We start from the raw sequence: 17,593 nt of genomic DNA, 5'->3' as shown, positions 1-17,593 counted from the left end.
TCTTTCAAGAAACCATCAGGGAATCAGGTCTATATGTCTCCAGACATAGAAAGAGTAATGAAATAAGAACATACAGTGATGTCCAGCGATTATTTATGTGGCCATCTTAGAAATAATAGGTTATTAATCTCAGTACCTGGGTGGCAGAGGTAGGTGGATCTCTATGAGCGCAAGGCCACACTGGTCTACATATCCAGTTTCAGAACGGCCAGGGCTCTGTAGAGAGACCCTGCCTCAAAACAAACCAAGAAACCGCAGTAGTTTAGGCTTGTCACTGAGTCTTTAAGGGAGCCTCATGGTGAAAAATGGAAAGGCTATATAAAAAGAGAGAGCAAAGGCTGGTTCCTCAGCATGGTTGGGTATGAGGATTATGACAAATGAGACTAGTATATGGCTGTCAACAATGAAATAAAACCACATTACAGGCAGACATGGTGGTGCATACCTGCAACTCCAGCAACTTCCAGGCTGAGGTAGGAGGTTGCAGAATTCCAGGCCAGCCTGGGGTATATAATTAGATCCTATCTCGAGGAGGAGGAGGAGGAGGAGGCGGAGGAGGAGGAAGAGGAGGAGGAGGAGGAAGAGGAGGAAGAGGAAGAGGAGGAGGAGGAGGAAGAGGAGGAGGAGGAGGAAGAAACAGAGTGGGGGCATATTGTTGATGGTCTGCACTAGACTACTGAGACTATTGAACTGGGAACTCATGAAACACAACTTATTGTCTATGGGACTCAACAGGAAGTGGCGATAAAGCATGAAGCGAGGAAACTGGTATTCTGAAACGGAGTTGCAACAGTCCTTCTAACTGACGTCTTCCGTTTCCTCCCGGTCTGCTACACTTCCCAAATTACACTTCTAGATTTTGCAATCCAGTTTCAACTCCTTAGCAAACAATTTTATGGTAGTTTTGGGGATTTTGGTGCAGAGACCACTTTTGCACAGACAGAACTATTGAAGTTTGTCGGCTTCCTGTTCTGGTCGGAATGTTCACAATCATGGTGTAAGCAAGCTGGCTCCTTGTGAAAGCGGAGAGGGAAGTTCCTGCTCCCTGCTTCCTCTTGATTTGCGTCTGGCTGTTTGTTCCCTCGCTTTTCATCGTGTCTGCGTATCTGCCTGTCTGCACTTCTCCCTTTGCATGTCTGTTTCTGCATGCTCATTCCCATATTCATGTAGACGTCTATGGCCTGGCCTCTGCTTAATACTAACGTTCCTCTCTTAATTTCACCTGCAATGCTCCCATCTTGGAGAAGGGCTCCATTCTGAAATACTGAGGTTCAGGGGTACAACCTGTTGGTTGGTGCAGTTCCACCCCCAACACTTCATAAGTCTAAAGAGAGGACCCTCTTAGAGATTATCCAACAAAGTCAGGATTTTGAGACATCAGATCAGTCCTGTATACGCACAGCTCAACTCCTGAGCAGCTGGAGGAGGTGGCAAAGAGGCTGCGACTGTAGCCAAGCTTTTTCCTAAGGGAGAGCAGGAACTGACTAGGCCGTGGCACTAATGACACAGGGGTCCACTTGCTTGTGGGACCATCACCAACAGAGGCTGACATAATTCCGTTTTATCAGATTGCCACACTAGAGAGGGGCAGTAGAATGGCTGCTTTATGCAGGGACAGTAAGAGGGGACAGTGACTGGGTGATATGTTGAGACCTGTGATATATTAGTGATCTAGTGATCACACTTCTGGGAAACTACCCCAGAGAAATGAGTCGAGACATGGACAAATATTTCTTTACAAGTTTGTTAAATTTAAACACTCCAGCTGGAAAGTGAGGGACAAATACATTGTGTTCATTTAAGGACATACTGGGAAGCCATTTAAAGTAGTAGAGTGAACAGGCTGGTGGGAAGGCTCTGTGGGTAAAGGGGTTCATTGCCAAACCTGAGGACTTCAGTTCAGTCTCTGGGAGTCACATATTATAAAGTAATAGGTGACTTCCTCAAGTTGCACCCTGGCCTCCAAATGCGTGCCGTGGCACAAGTGTGTGTGTATGTACAAAACAAATGATGATAATAAGCTGTTACAGGTTGAGATGGAGAGTTTTGCGTTAAGTATTTTTACCATATTTTTTTACTCATAGAGGAAGCATTTTATCAGTAGAGAAGAATGCTTATACAACCATGACGTTAAGCTCAGAACTGCAAGTACACCTCGGCTCAGTTTTAAGATGTGCATAGAAAGAAGACCAGCTGAAATATGTAAGCAACATTATTGCTGCTTGACCACACCTGCAGCTGAGTGTCCGTTTCGTTTCTACACTCTTCTGTACATGGAAAGTTTCCAATTAGCAAATAAATAAAATGAGGTGGAGAAGGAAGTTATAAATCTCTGCTCTCTTAAAAAATGCACTCTGGGAGTTTCTTTTTTCTTGTCATTAAAGTTGATACACTAGTATTTCCTTGTTAAATGGACTCCAATTATATATATATATATATATGGTTTTAGCTGTGTCAGTGCTGCCCAAGTGTCCCCAAGGCTTATTTTTTGGGATTACCACTCTTTTTTCTTTTCCTTGAGACAAGACCTCATGTAGCCCAGGTTGGCTTCAAAGTCACTGTACAGCAGAGATACCCTTCTGATTTCCCTGTCTTCTCCACCTCCCAGGTGTGTAGTTACAGGTGTGAACTGCTTCAGGTGGGGCTGAGGACAGGAGTCAGAGCTTGGTCCACACTAGGCAAGCACTCTCCCAACTGAGTGAAGACCTCAACCCTCTGTTTTCTTTTATTAGTAAGTAAAATGTCCCAGTTCCTAGTTTTCGTGGTTATAGGAAAGCAACTTCTGTGAGAATTCAGAAATGAGCTGGGTTCACTGGCCCACTCACATTCTCCCTGCCAATCATCCCCTCTGATGCCTCCTGTGATGGTTTGTATATGCTTGGCCCAGGGAATGGCGCTACTAGGAGGTGTGGCCTTGTTGGAGTGGGTGTGTCACTGTGGGCATGGACCTTAAGACCCTCCTCCTAGCTGCTCAGGAGTCAGTCTTCTCTTAGCGGCCTTCAAATAAAGATGTAGAACTCTCAGCCCTTCCTGCAACATTCCTGCCTGGATGCTGCCATGCTTCCACCTTGATGATACTGGACTGAACCTCTGAACCTGTAAGCCAGCCCCAGTTAAATGTCCTTATAAGAGTTGCCTTGGTCATTGTGCCTGGTCACAGCAGTAAAACCCTAAGACAGCTTCGCATTACTTCAGAGCACTTTCCCTATGTTCTGTGGTTGTGCCAGAGTTTGTGATGGACAGCATCTTAAAGCTGAGATAGGACCCCTTAAAATCAAACAAACAAACAAACAAACAAACTCTTTGGTAAGAATGTCCAAACAAATGGGTAATGAGGCTTAATTAAAAAAACAAATAAACAAACAACCCCTGCCCCCCCCAAAAAAAAAATCAAAGCAAGTCAAGAAGATACTAGCAAACACTGTGCCTTGGAGCATGAGGAAGCAGACACTACCTGCTGATGACTTAGTCATAGGCTGGCCCAGAGGATGTGTCTCTTCTCTCAAGACACCTTAGAGTTATAAGTGTCTGCTAAACTTGAAAAGGTAGATAGCATTGTGGTGGTTGGAATAGGAATACCCCACAGACTCAAATATTTGAATGCTAGGCAGGGTTCATAGGAGCTCGCGGAGACTGGAGAGAGAATCGTCATGCCTGCAGAGGTCTGCACTGGGTCCTCTGTACATATGTTGTAGCTATGTAGGCTGTGTTCTTGTGGGACTTCTGACAGTGGACTGAGGGTTGCCTCTGACTCTTTTGCCTGTTGTTGGGACCCTTTTCCTCCCACTGGGTTGCCTTGTCCAGCCTTGGTATGAATATTTGTGCCTAGTATTATTGTAACTTACGCTATAGTTCAGATGCTATCCTTGGGAGACCTGCACTTTCCTGAAGGAAAATGGAGGAGAAGTGGATCTAAAAGAGAGGGTAGGTGGGGGTAACTGGAAGTGGAGGGAGGGGAATCTGGTAGGAATGTATTATATGAAAGAAGAATAAAGGAGAAACAAAACTCCCAACTTTAAAAAATAGATGGCACTGTGGTGGTTTGAACAAGAATGGCCCTCATAGGTTCATATATTTGAATGCTTGGTCATCATTAGGAGATGTGGCCTTGTTGGAGGAAGTGTGTCACTGGGTGGGCTTTGTGGTTTCAAATGCTCAAGCCAGGCCCAGTGTTTCTCTTTTCCTGTGTATCTGAATGTGAACTACGTCTGCCTGTATGCTGTTGTACTACCTGCTGTTCTGATATTGGACTAAAGCTCTGAAACCATAAGCAAGTGCCAATTAGATGTTTTCCTTTGTACGAGTTGCCATGGTCATGGTGTCTCTTCACAGCACTAGAACTTTGACTAATGACAGAAGTTGGTACCAGGGACTTGGGTTTTGCTATGTCAGAATTGATCATGTTTCTTGGTGGAATGTGGGCTTTGGGATTTCGGATTAGGAAAGCAGTTGAGTTCTGGCCTTAATGGGTCATTCTAGTAGAAGCATGGGAGATGGTGGTGCTGAGAGAAATGTAAGATCATGACAGCCTGGCTCCAGAGAGTTCAGAAGAGAAGGATGTGATATTTTAGTGAAGAGGGTGGTTGATGTTTGCCCTTGTCTGTAAAGTCTGCTGAGGCTAAATTGAAGAGTTTTGGATTAATGGCGTTGACAGAGGAGATTTCAAAACAGCTTGGTATTGACTGTATTGTGTGGTTATTAGTGGGCAGATCTATAGGAGCAAGCTGGGCAAGGAAAAAATGCAAAATGTACAGTTTGAGGAGAAAAGGGACACCAGGAAATATAATGGAGCTATGTCCTGTGTTCAAGGAGATTAAAGAAACAGATTAAAGAAAAACCTGATACTGATATATATGAAGGGAGTGGTGACTTCAGGGAAAGACCCCACCCAGCTAAGATTCCAACTTGTGAAAAGGAGTTGAAGAAAGGTCTAAATAGTGAAGGAAACTATCAAAACCAGGAAGCTGAAGCAGATATAACTGAAGGAGAGGCCATGATCCAGCCCCATCAAGCAGTAGAACATGGCGGCTTCAGCCACAAGGTTCTGGCTTAGAGTCAAAGATACAGGAAAGGAGTTATGGAATCTCCCTCAGAGACTAAAGAAAGTCACCAAGGCCAGGCCTGAGTCAGGAGAGCTCAACTGGATTCACAGAGGCTATTTCATGAAGCTGTGAAAGTAAAGTCTGGATTTTGTTGGAGACCCCAAGATGTTGGAGATGCCAGGGACACGGAAGGTCTGCCAAGGAGAGCAGAAAATAGTGTGGAAGTAGCCCCAGGAGAACGAAGCGTGGTGCAGTCAATATGAAAGGAGTTGGAGGCCTGAAGAGCCCGTTGGCGTCCGATACGGAGAGGCAGCGTTTGGAGTTTGCCTGGCTGGGTTTTGGTCTTGCCTTGGACCAGTATTTCCTTACCATGCTCTTTCCCTCCCTTCTGGAATGGCTATACATACCCTGTGATGTTGTATGTTAGAAGTATGTGACCTGCATCCCATCTTGACTTTACAGGGGTTACAGATCCGAGAGTGCCCGAGTCTCAGAAGAGTGTTTGGATTTTAAATATCGTCCAGACTGTCATAGACTATAAGACTTTTGAAGATGGACTGAATGCACTTTTGCATTATGATATGGCTAACAAGCCTATGGGGGGGTAGGGAATAGATGTGGTGGTTTGAATAAGAATGGCCCCCACAGGCTCATATATTTAAATGCTTGGTCACCAGGAAATGGTGCTAATTTAGCGGGATTAGGAGTAGGTGTGGTGTTGACAGAGAAAGTGTATTGCAGGGCCAATGGGCTCTCTCTTCCCGCTATCTATGGATCTGAATATAGAATTCTCAGCTACCAAGTTTGCTGGATGCTGCCGTGTCCCCTACCATGATGACAATGAACTGAACCTCTGAACTGTAAGCCAGACCCAACTGTGGATGCCTTTATAAGAGTTGCCTTGGTCATGGTGTCTCCTCACAGAAATAGAACAGTGACTAAGATGCTAGTCTAAAATGGCAGGGACGAGAGTGTGATGAATGTTATCTCAAATACAACATCTACATAGAAAAATGGCCAAATGAAATGAAAACTAAGAAGTGTGACAGTAGATTGCCAGAGTGCGTGATGTTGCAGTTGGCTACGTATCGGGATTTATATAGAACATAATGTAAACCCTAAACAAATAACCAAAAGTCAATAGGCCCCATAGGACTCCTGACAGTGTTGCTGTGCAAAAAGTGACCCACTGAGTTATAGAAATGCTATCTTTTTGTTAATACTTATCTATTTGTGTGTATGTGGCGGGGTGGAGTGGGGTGACAATGACATAGTGTGTGTGTGTGTGTGTGTGTGTGTGTGTGTGTGTGTGTGTGTGTGTTGGAGGGCAACTTTGTGGGTTGGCTTTCCCCTTCACTTTTACATGCACTCTGGAGACTGAACTTGGGTCTTCAGGCTTGTATGACAAGTGCCTTTATCATCTGAGCCATCTACCAGCCTTCATTTTGAACTTGAGAGAGTCTTATGTATTCTAGTCTGCCTTTGAACTCATTACGTAATTGAGGATGACCCTCTTGCCTCAACCTCCCCTCTACCAGGATTACAGCCGTGTGCTACTAAGCCTGGGTGTCTTCCCTTTTCCATGGCAGATATGAACAGGTGTGGCAGTGTCCTGATAAACTCCTGACAATAGGTAGATTCCAAAGAGGGAAAAGCTTTGAAAAGTCATTAACATTCTCTTCAATATTTATGTCGGATATAGACATTTCTTGTAGAAATTTAATAAAACGATAAATAGAATTCTGATTTTCTGACTGGTGTTTGTCAATTTTGTGATAAAGACAGACAGACAGATACACACACACACACACACACACACACACACACACACACACAGTCCCTTTCATGGCCAATTTCAAGGTGTTAATGTGACAGTGTGACATCATTGAAGGTGGAGTTGGACAGAGATGGGCATGAGTATTCCAAAGCAGTGTTTTTATCATGCAGTAGACAGAAAGGCTGTCTAGGGCACAGCCATGGTGAGTATGCAGTAGAATGATCAGGAAGTAAAGAGTTTGAGTGCTTACTATTTTTGGTTTTAAGGCCATTTATTCAGACACGAAGTATCTGAACTCAGTTTTTAGTGTTGGTTGCTTTTAACTGTCTCACAAAACCCTTAGCAGTTAGAAACTGGCTCTCATAAGGGAAAATGTGATCTGAAGTGTTAGAAAAGCTCTTAGTAAGCATGATTCAGTGTGTGCTGGGTTTTTTTCCACCTTCAGTGAAAGCAATGGCATGTGGCTTCCATGCAAACTAGGGAATCTCGAGGGAAACCCTTGAGCTGAAGTGTGTGACAAGATGTTTATCACATGCATGACCTCTGTAATTCAGCCTCGGATCTACAGGAACTTCTGACTACAGTCACAAAAATAGCTATAGTAGGTGTTGGGTGTAGCTGAGTGGTATGGACATGTGGATGGTCTTTGGTGTAACTGAGTGATGCGGACAGACATGCTTACCTTGCACATGACCTTGGCTTCCATCCCAGCATCACGAACAAGAATAAATTGCTGGAGCTGAGCAGACATGGAGCACACCCCTGAAATTCTAGAGCTCAGGAAACTAAAGCAGAGAATTGTAAGTCTGAGAAAACCCAGGGCTACAGGCTAGACCTTACGCCAAGAAGCAGGTGGGAGATGACTCCGTGGGCAAAGTGCTTGCTGCAGTGTGAGGACCTGAGTCTGGGTCCTCAGCACCCACATATAAGCTGGGTGTGTGGCAGCCCAGTGCTGGGTGTCAGGTGACAAACAGATCACCTAAGCTCGCTGACCAGCCAATGGATCAGCAACAGGTCCAAGGAGAGACTCTATCCTAAAAAAAAATAACTTGGAGAGTGATTTAGGAAGACACTTGAATGGACCTCTGGCCTCCTCGCTCATTCACACTGGTGTGCACGGCCATACCCACACCCCACACCCACACAAACTCTCCAAAACCAAAACAAAATGGGAAAGTATACATTTAGTGAGAGATAAAGACTTACAGACTTTCTCTTTTTCCTTTCTCCCCTTTGTCAATCCCTTATTCACTGTTATTAAAATTATTTTATTTCATATTTATGAGTGTTGCCTGCCCTTGAAAGATGTATTTGTCTCTAGCCCTTTCCTCTGATACCTTTTCTCCGATCTCCCCCCCACCCCCTCCCTCCTTCATTTTCCTCCCCTCCTCTCTCATCTCCTCCTCCCCCCTGCTTCACGGGTACCACAAGGTGATTAACTTTGCTACATAATTTGTTCCGTGCCATGGTGTTCTGCTTCACCAAAGGCCCCAGGTGACAGGGTGACATGAGCATGGACAGTCATCTCTATAAAACAGAATGAAGTCCTTCTCATGTTCTTGCAAGACCACGGCTGGAGTTACTCTCTTCCTATCATTTTCCCACTCTATCTAATTCCAGGGGCAGAGTAACTGACCTGGGCCTGGAAGGAAGGCAAGCCCAAGGTGCTCCAAGAAGCCCGCATGGCAGCTCTGTTAAGCACATAATTAAGTAAACATGAAATATCTGAGGATCCAACAACTTTATGTGAAGGAATATACATGTCTGGTCTCCCTTCTCATAGCATCCATTTTCCCAAGAGTCCTAAGGTGACATAGATGTCTGATGAGGAGAGGTGTCCTGTGCACTTAGTGGGTATTATTCAGCCTTAAAAAAGGGGGGGTTATTCGGAGGCATGCTGGAACATAGAAGAAACAAAAATAAGGAAGGTACTAAGTAAAATAAGCCTATAAGAAAAAAAGAATAAATAATGTCTGGTTTCACTTACAAATGGTGCCTAAAACCATCGTACTCTGAGACAGCAGATACCAGAGGGTGCAAAGGGCAAAGTGGAGAGGCAGTGTTTGTTGATGGGCACTGAGCTTTGTGACGATGGATGAGGAAAAAGTTCTGGAAGTGGAGAGAACTGAACAAACACAGGGATGTCCTTAACACCGCAGAATCACTGTCTGACAAAGGCAAGTTTAATTTGTATTTTACTACAATTAAAAACAAAAAGGTGTTCTTCCGTGTTAGCTGATGTAACGTTCAATGCCACCAGCACCCAGTAGAGGGGAAGCGCTGAGTCAAACTGTTCCCGCAGCCACTTCTGACTTTGTCAAGAAGTCATCCACCTACCTGCACCTCTATAGAGATCCGGAGGCTTCAAGCTGGCTAAGATCTGCTGAGACACTCCAAAAAAAGAAATCTTTCCAAAAGAGCCAGTACAGAGGAGAACTCACAGACCTAGGATCCCGAAGATGAACAATTAGTGAGCACGGAGCTATTGGTCTGAGCAGTTACCTTTCAGGAGCTTCAGGCTTTGGGGGATTTGGGTTTTTTGTTTTGTCTTCCTTTCCCTTCCTTCCTTCCTTCCTTCCTTCCTCCCTCCCTCCCTCCCTCCCTCCTTCCCTCCCTCCCTCTCTCTCTTCCTTCCTTCCTTCCTTCCTTCCTTCCTTCCTTCCTTCCTTCCTTCCTTCCTTCCTTCACTCATTTCGTTGCAGACTGCATCAGGCCAGCTCTTCTACCCCCTGTGGATGATCCTAGGAGTCACGGTGAGTTTTTCTGGTTTTTATCTCTCAGCGGTACGTGTTGACAACCTAAAACTCCATGCTGTGTGAAAGTTCTGCGTCTCGTTGTCTAAAGAGTGGGACAGGTCGGAAGGGTCTTCAATGCTATAGAACTTGTTCCCAGGGAAGCTCCAGGAGTCTGATGTGGCCCAAGATGCCTGAAGGTTTGCCATAGTATTTGGGTTACCTTGAGGGATTTGGGGCTACAAAAGCATCCTCGTTGAGCACCTAGGCTGGGCTTGTAAACGAATAACGATTTGTTTGCATGCAGGCAGAGTCTGCCTGATGTGTGACACCTAGCAGAGTCCCATTGGGGCAGCATGCTGAAGCTGAGAAAGACATTGGGGTGAGGGGAAGGAGCCTTGGCCAGGTGAGTGGTGCCCACCTCACTCAGCACAGCCTACGCTGCTGCTTTAGAGTTTAAGAGCACTCTGGGCTGGGATTTGACTGCCACCCAGAAGGGACCAGACAAATAGGGATTCAAACCTCTACTCACTATTACTTTCTAGGCTGGCCTGGGCAAGTTATGTAATCTCTGAGTTTTAGCTTCTAGATCTGAAAAATAGGAGTAATAGTGACCACCACTTTGTTGAGTTGTTGTAAAGACTGAATAAGATGTTATATGGAAAACACAAGGCGCCATGTCAGACATATAGAAACACTAAAAAGAAAAAGGTCTTTCTTACTCTTATATTACCAGATCGCTCAACCTTTGGTGGGCTTTTAAGCCTTTCTCCATTTACTGGAATTCTTAAAGAAAAATGACTCAGGATAAGATCTCTGGCAAACTACCAACTGTTGTTATGCAGTGTCTTTGGGTTTGGACTTTTACATCATAAGCTGTGAGTGGAGAACTTTCTCTGCTTTTCAACTGCTCTCAACATAGTAGCGACAGCGTCAACACAGTAACAATATACACTGCATACTTACTGGATCCATCTGTGATGAAGCCCTATGCTGAGGTAAATGCCAGAGTTCAGTGGTCCAGTGTGTGCTTAGCACACCTATGGTCCTGATTTAATCCTCCATACGACAGCAGCACTAATGTAACGTTTATCCCTTACTCTTAAAGTGTTTTAATGAGATGCCACGGCACATCCGCATTGCCTGAGAGACAAGAGCTTTTTATGTCTTAAATTAAGAGAAGTTCAGTGGGATCTGCTTCCTCTCTCACTATAGCTCATCAGGTTGTGGTCCTGAGCAGGAGGAACCATAATGTGAGAGATAGAAACCCTGACATCCCAGCCAAGGGATTGCAAATAAAGAAGCAGGATGGGAGTTCCTCTCTCTCTCTCTCTCTCTCTCTCTCTCTCTCTCTCTCTCTCTCTCTCTCTCTCTCTGTGTGTGTGTGTGTGTGTGTGTTTAGGGCCAGGGGTCTCAAATCTAGAAGCTTAAAGTAAGTAATGCGTTCTGGGAGACAGAAAGCCACACGTGACCTCTTTCATCCCAGTGACCTTGCCAACCAAACCAAGCATGAGGGCTTCCAGGAAACCAGAGTGTCAACTCCGTCTTTGTGAAAAGTTTCGATACCTATTTAATGTAGATTTCCCATTCATCTCCATTTAAACATTATTCATCTTGATGACTGAGTTATTTCTCAATCCCGTAAAAGTGGTACCTCGTGTGCCTCAGGCCACTCTTGTCTACGGTAATCTGTAAGAGAACAAAACTTCAGAAGAGATACTGAGTGTGTGGAACTAGTGGCATGACTAATCCTTTAAAAAATGTATTTTCCACTTATTTATTATGTATGTGTTTTGTGCCAAAGTACACACATGGAGGTGAAATTAGAGACTCTGGAGTTCGAACTCAGGTCTTCAGGCTAGGCAGCACAGGGTTTCGCTTAATAAACCATCTTGCTAGCCTGAGAGATCTTCCAATACTTAACGGAAGTGGAAAGAAAGTGAAACTTCAGAGTTGCACACTAGATGTCACAGACACAACGATTTGAGCAATAGTTGTTTCTTTAGGCAAGTCAGGAACTGCCGGCCCGGGGATGTTTTGAAGTAGAAGCAGAAAACTTACCCTTACATATACAATGGTTTGAAAGTCTGTCAGGAACTAAATTGACTTTTAAAGACAATCAAAGCATTAAAGATAGTAAAGTACATATTAACATACCATAATACTTCACTGTAAACAGCACCCTGAAGGCATCTTAGCTCATTGGCAGGCTTGTGTTTAAGAAATGGAGACTTCACCAGAATTAATTTTCCCTCCAAGACATTTGAGAAGTCTTACCAGGAACAAAAGCATATAGAATATAAGAATTATATCATCAATACGAGTAATTAATTATTTTTTTGTACAATGTAGGAATTATTCAGCTAGAAGACTACCTGAACCTCACAGCTGTATAGAAAATCCATGACTTCCTGACTCCCTTCCTTTGGATCCCTTCCCCTTCCTCTTTTCTCTTTTTCCCTCCCCTCCTTTGTGTGAAGCAGAAAGAACCCCCACTAGGAGACAGACAGCCCGTCCTCATCCTGTCTTCTTACAACTGTGAGGAGAAACCACTTGTTGTATGAGGTGTCTCCTTAGCCTTGGTGAATTATTACAGCAACATGGACTAAAACAACAAAGAGCTCTTATTTTTAAGTTACTCTGGAAGGTTGCCCTGTGGACATACTTTCTATTTTTAGAATTTCTCCACTGCAGAGGGTTGGGGGGGGACGGGGGGAAGACACTTGAAAAGAAAAAGAGAAATTTGTAGGAATGTGGTCGCATTTAAAGTGCCTTGTATTTCAAGTGACGCATTGCATTATTTCCCCGCCATACCTACCTGAACGTGTTACAGACGCACTGATACCTCCGAGGTAATAACCCCTGCCACGACTCCATATCAGCGCCCAGTGTATTCACACATTACTGTGTTTGCTGCATCTCTCCTTCCCTAGGAGGTGTACTGTGTAGGAACAGACACCGCAGGATGCCACGCACATCCCACGCACTGCTCTTCCCCAGGGTCTTTACAAATCCCTGGCAGCACAATAGCTGATGCCTGTCTTAAGCAGTAATAAGATATGGTGAAAATGTCAGTTCTCTTGCCACCTCTGCTCTGTGTCAGTCCAACAACTGAAAGCCTCATCTAGTTCAAAATCTTCATGATTCTCTCAATCCACGGGTGCTAGCACCTGCAGAACAGAATCAACCCCACAGTTCACAGTCCTGGGATAACAAATGAGATCACGTCTACAGATAGATGAGCCTGCTCCAGGGAAGAAGTGCCCTTAGTTTGCGTCTGGCACAATGCACACTAAGAAAGGGAGACTGGTTTCTCTCCTGCTTGTTACTATTAGGCAACGATTCAGATTGCTTTTGCTACCAATATGAAAACACGGAAGGGAGAGGGGTGTTTGGGGCCTTCCATACTTAGGTAAGTGTTGTTACAAGTTAAATACTTGTAACATGTAACTTGTAACAAGTACTGAGTCCTGCATAGATTGCTCCAGGAAACCTGACTGAGCACTGGGGGCATGCAGAGAACACACACACACACACACACACACACACACACACACACACACACACACACACACACACACACAGAAACTGGGTCATGCTCACTCCCTCACTCTGATAGAGCAGCATCCACTGAAGAAGTAACAACCCAGAACCTCTGTGTGTGCTCTCTATGAGTTTACTACCGACAAAAGGAGAAGGCAAGGCGGGCTAGTCTCAGTAGGGGGTTCCTGTCAGGGAGTGTCGGAGGTTGCATCCTGTGGGAGAAGGAAGCTGTAGTTGCTACTTTTTGCATACATTTGTCAGTCATTTATAAACACTCACATTTGGACCAGAGAAAGGCTGTGGGAAGTTGCTTCAGAGACTCTCCTGGATGAAGACTTCCATTGGTTTTGGGTCAGAGGCCTTAGTGTTTGTGGCAGGGCTGTGCCCACATCACCAGTACACGTCCATGCTAGACTTTTCTTGGTTTTTACATGTTTATCCTGGACTGCCTCAGCTCCCTGCTACATAGGAACTCTCCATCCACAAAAAGGTTTAATAGTCAACCCTGTGATAGTAACTCAGGAATACAATATTGGATGATAAAAATATTACTATCAATATTTTAAATGATGTATTTGTTTTATGTGTATATGGATGCAGCTGAGTGTAAGTATGCACACTATGTGTGTGCAGGTGCCCTTGGAGGTCGGATGAGGGCATTAGATCCCCCAGTGCTAGCGTAACAGGCTATGAGTCACCCAGATACTGGGAAACAAACCTGTGTCTTTTGCAAGAGCAACTAGTGCTCTTGGCCCCTGAGCCATCTCTGCTGCCTTTCCAAGCTTTTTAAAAGCCTCAGGCTATCAAATGGGACTGAAGGGAAGGTGTGAATTCAGGCCTGACAAGGCAGTTCCTAGACTGAGCAGAGAAGAGCATCTTCCACCCCTGGGGCTTGCTCTGCAGTTCTGGCCTCACTTTGGTGTCTCAGATGTGGCACATGCAGTAACTGGCATCCAGATCTATTAACCAAGGTTCTGAGATGAAGGCAAAGATTCAGTATGGCTTTCAAAGACTGTAGTAGGCTGTTGGAATTTAAAAATAAAAGTCAAAGTCCTCCGGTATTTAAACCAATGAAAACCTACCCTTCTGTGCTGCCTTCTAGGGGTTTAAACTGACATTCTTCCTTCACAGGAGGAAACAAGAGGTAGACACAATGAGACTCGTCAGCAGCATCTATACCCTTTATAACATCATTATGTCAACAGAAGCCTGGGCTCCAAGACCCACAGGTGAAAGGGAACTGATCTCCAACTACTCCAACATGGCTTTAAGGAAGGTTCCCCCAGATGTGACCCCAGCCACAACCATACTGGATTTATCCTACAACCTCCTCTATCAATTCCAGAGCTCAGACTTCCACTCCTTCTCCAAACTGCGTTTTCTGATCCTGTGCCATAACAGCATCCAACAGCTGGACACCAAGATCTTTGACCTTAACAAGGAGCTAAGCTATTTAGATTTGTCTTACAATAGACTACAGTCCATCACTTGGTCTTCCTTGGTAGATCTCAGACATTTAGATCTTTCTTTTAACGACTTCGATACTCTGCCTGCCTGTGAGGAGATTGGCAACATGCGACATCTGGAAACCTTAGGTTTGAGTGGGGCCAAAATCCAAAGATCAGATCTCCAGAAAATTGCTAATTTGCGTCTCAGCACTGTGTTCATAGGGCTGAGTACTCTTTCTCACTATGAAGAAGGCAGCCTGCCTGTCCTAAACACGACAGTGCTTCACATAGTTTTACCAATGGCTACTAACTTCTGGGTGCTTCTGTGTGATGGAATGAAGACTTCAAAGGTAGTCGAAATGTCAAACATAGGTGGCAAGAGCCAGTTTGTAAGTTATGAGACTCCGAGAACTCTTTCTGTGGAGAATACCAAGGCGTCCACTCTGATATTCCATAAAGTTGACCTGCTCTGGGATGAGCTTCTCCACGTTTTCCAGTTTGTGTGGCGGACTTCAGTGGAATGCTTCCAGATTCAGGACCTGACTTTTGGAGGGATAGCTAGTCGGGACCACGGTTCATTTGACTACTCAAATACCGTAATGAAAGCTGTAATCTTGGAGAGAATATATTTCAGAATCTTTTTCATTCCCCAGAATAAAATCTACTTGTTTTTCACCCAAATGGATTTAGAAAACCTGACGATATCAGACGCACAAATGCCACATCTTCTCTTCCCTAGTCACCCCCAAAGTTTCCAACATTTAAATTTTGCCAATAACATCTTAACAGATGACCTGTTTAAAAACCCCATCCAGATGCCTTATCTGAAAACTCTCATTTTGAGGGGCAACCAACTGGAGACTCTTTCTCTAGTGAGTCTCTTTGCCAACCACACGTCCTTGCTTCACTTGGATCTGAGCCAGAACCTATTGCAACATGGAAACGGGGAGAAATGCATGTGGCCCGACACCTTGATCCTCTTGAACTTGTCATCCAATAAATTTGATGGTTCTGTTTTCAGATGTTTGCCTAAAAGTATCCAGACACTTGATCTGAACAATAACAAAATTCGAGCAGTCCCTAAAGAGATTATATACCTAAAATCTTTACGAGAGTTAAGTATTGCTTTTAATTTTCTGACTGACCTCCCTGGGTGTGATCACTTCAAACGGCTCTCTAGTCTGAACATTGAAATGAATTTGATTCTCAGCCCATCTCTGGATTTTTTCCAGAGCTGCCAGGAAGTAAAGACTCTAAACGCAGGGCGAAATCCATTCCGGTGTACCTGTGAATTAAGAGACTTCATTTGGCTTGAGAAACATTCCGAGGGCCTGATGTCTGGATGGCCAGACTCATACGCCTGCGAATACCCTTTGAGTCTAAAGGGGACTCCATTAAAAGATGTTTATCTTCCCGAATTAGCTTGCAACACAACTTTGCTGATTGTCACCATTGTGCTGGTTGTCCTGGTTCTGGGTTTGGTTGTAGCATTCTGCATTCTAAAATTTGACATGCTCTGGTATCTCAGGATGCTTGCCCAGTGCATCCGGACACAGCATAGGGTTAGGAAGACAGTTCGAGAGGAGCGTAAGAGAAGTGTACAGTTCCATGCATTTATCTCCTACGCTGCACATGATTCTGTCTGGGTGAAGAACGAACTGATTCCCAATCTGGAGACAGAAGATGGCTCTGTCTTGCTTTGTTTTCCCGAGAGGAACTTTGACCCTGACAGGAGCATTGCTGAAAATATTATAAGCTGCACTGAGAAAAGCTATAAGTCCATCTTTGTGCTGTCCCCCAACTTTGTGCAGAATGGGTGGTGCCATAATGAACTCTATCTGGCCCACCACAATCCTTTCCGTGACAATTATGATTACATCATTCCCATCTTACTAGAACCCATTCCCTCCTACTGTGTTCCTACCACGTTCCCTAAGCTGAAAGCTCTTTTGGAAAAGAAAATATACTTAGAGTGGCCCAAGGACAGGCGCAAACATGGGCTTTTTTGGGCAAACCTTCGAGCTGCCATTAACATAAATTTATCAGACACAAGGGGAAGGTGTGAACTACAGACATTCACAAAGCCTAACTCGGAATGCCAAGGTTCTACCATCTCTCTGGTAAGAACAGACAGCTTCTAAAATCCACCCTGCCTAGTGAAATTGGGGCCCACACTCACTGCTGAAAGAGAAATGCACATAACCTTTAAGATAGTGATTTTGTTATATCTATTAAAATAAAATGGTTATTCCCTTTGTGTCAATCTCTTGAAAGCTTTCTTAAACTCTGTCCTCAGAAACAAGTTTGTAAAGGTTTATGTGAATAGGTTCCCAGCCTTGTTCATAATCATGAACTTAAACATATCCTGCATATCTGCAGAAGAATCAATGCAACACCTTACAATATATCTACCAACAGAATGATGCATAGCTGTTAAAAAGAATGGCATGGAGACACATTATATTAATATGTTAGTTTATACATTGAAATCAAAGACTGCATCAGCATGCTGTATAGCAATTGTGGTTGGGGTTTGTTTGATCTCAAGGAACATTTGTTTTCTATACTGTGTGTTTCTATGATCTTTGAAAGGATGAATCTGTATCTGTTTTTTTTTCTTAAATAAACAAGAATACACACATACCAAAAAGAAAATAAACCAAACAGAGGACAATTTCTGAAACCTCATGGACCCTACTCATTTTGCTTGGTCCTTCCTTTCCATAATTGTTGGCGCCTGTGCCGCCAGTGTGTGAATATTGGGTGTAGGTCTGCGGGATTGAAAGAAAACACATACACGGGTCACCGTTTTCAGCGAGTGCCACCAAGGCTTTACTGAGATCTCCTTATATACCCGAGGCAAAAGCTGTGGAAAACAACTAGGCAGGTGAAAATCCCCAACCAGGAAAACAGGAAAAGTCTGTGTAGTGAAAAGTTCTGGGCCCAGTCAGGGGCATAAACAACTTAACAACAAGCTGGAAGGCTCTGTGGGGAGGAAGGGTGCCATAGAAAGCCCCAGCCCCAAATCAGGGGCTAAGAGCAGCTGCCAAG

General features: G+C 44.3%; 1 protein-coding gene across 1 annotated transcript; it reads left to right on the top strand.

The window, feature by feature from the left end:
* Window positions 1-3,083: 3,083 nt before the first annotated feature.
* Tlr10 (toll like receptor 10) lies at window positions 3,084-16,706 on the top strand. The gene is made up of 2 exons (XM_032916508.1): window positions 3,084-3,098; window positions 14,226-16,706. Exon 2 carries the CDS (start codon window positions 14,248-14,250, stop codon window positions 16,681-16,683), a length of 2,436 nt encoding a protein of 811 aa, XP_032772399.1. The 5' UTR covers window positions 3,084-3,098; window positions 14,226-14,247; the 3' UTR covers window positions 16,684-16,706.
* The last annotated feature ends 887 nt before the right edge of the window (window positions 16,707-17,593 follow it).

The sequence above is a fragment of the Rattus rattus genome, chromosome 11 (assembly GCF_011064425.1).
Source record: "Rattus rattus isolate New Zealand chromosome 11, Rrattus_CSIRO_v1, whole genome shotgun sequence".
Lineage (NCBI taxonomy): Eukaryota > Metazoa > Chordata > Mammalia > Rodentia > Muridae > Rattus > Rattus rattus.
This window is presented reverse-complemented; position numbering and strand designations above follow the sequence as displayed.

What these genes read in the sequence shown, in the direction of transcription:
- Tlr10 (XM_032916508.1), top strand. Translation starts at nt 14,248, where the DNA reads ATGAGACTCGTCAGCAGCATCTATACCCTTTATAACATCATTATGTCA.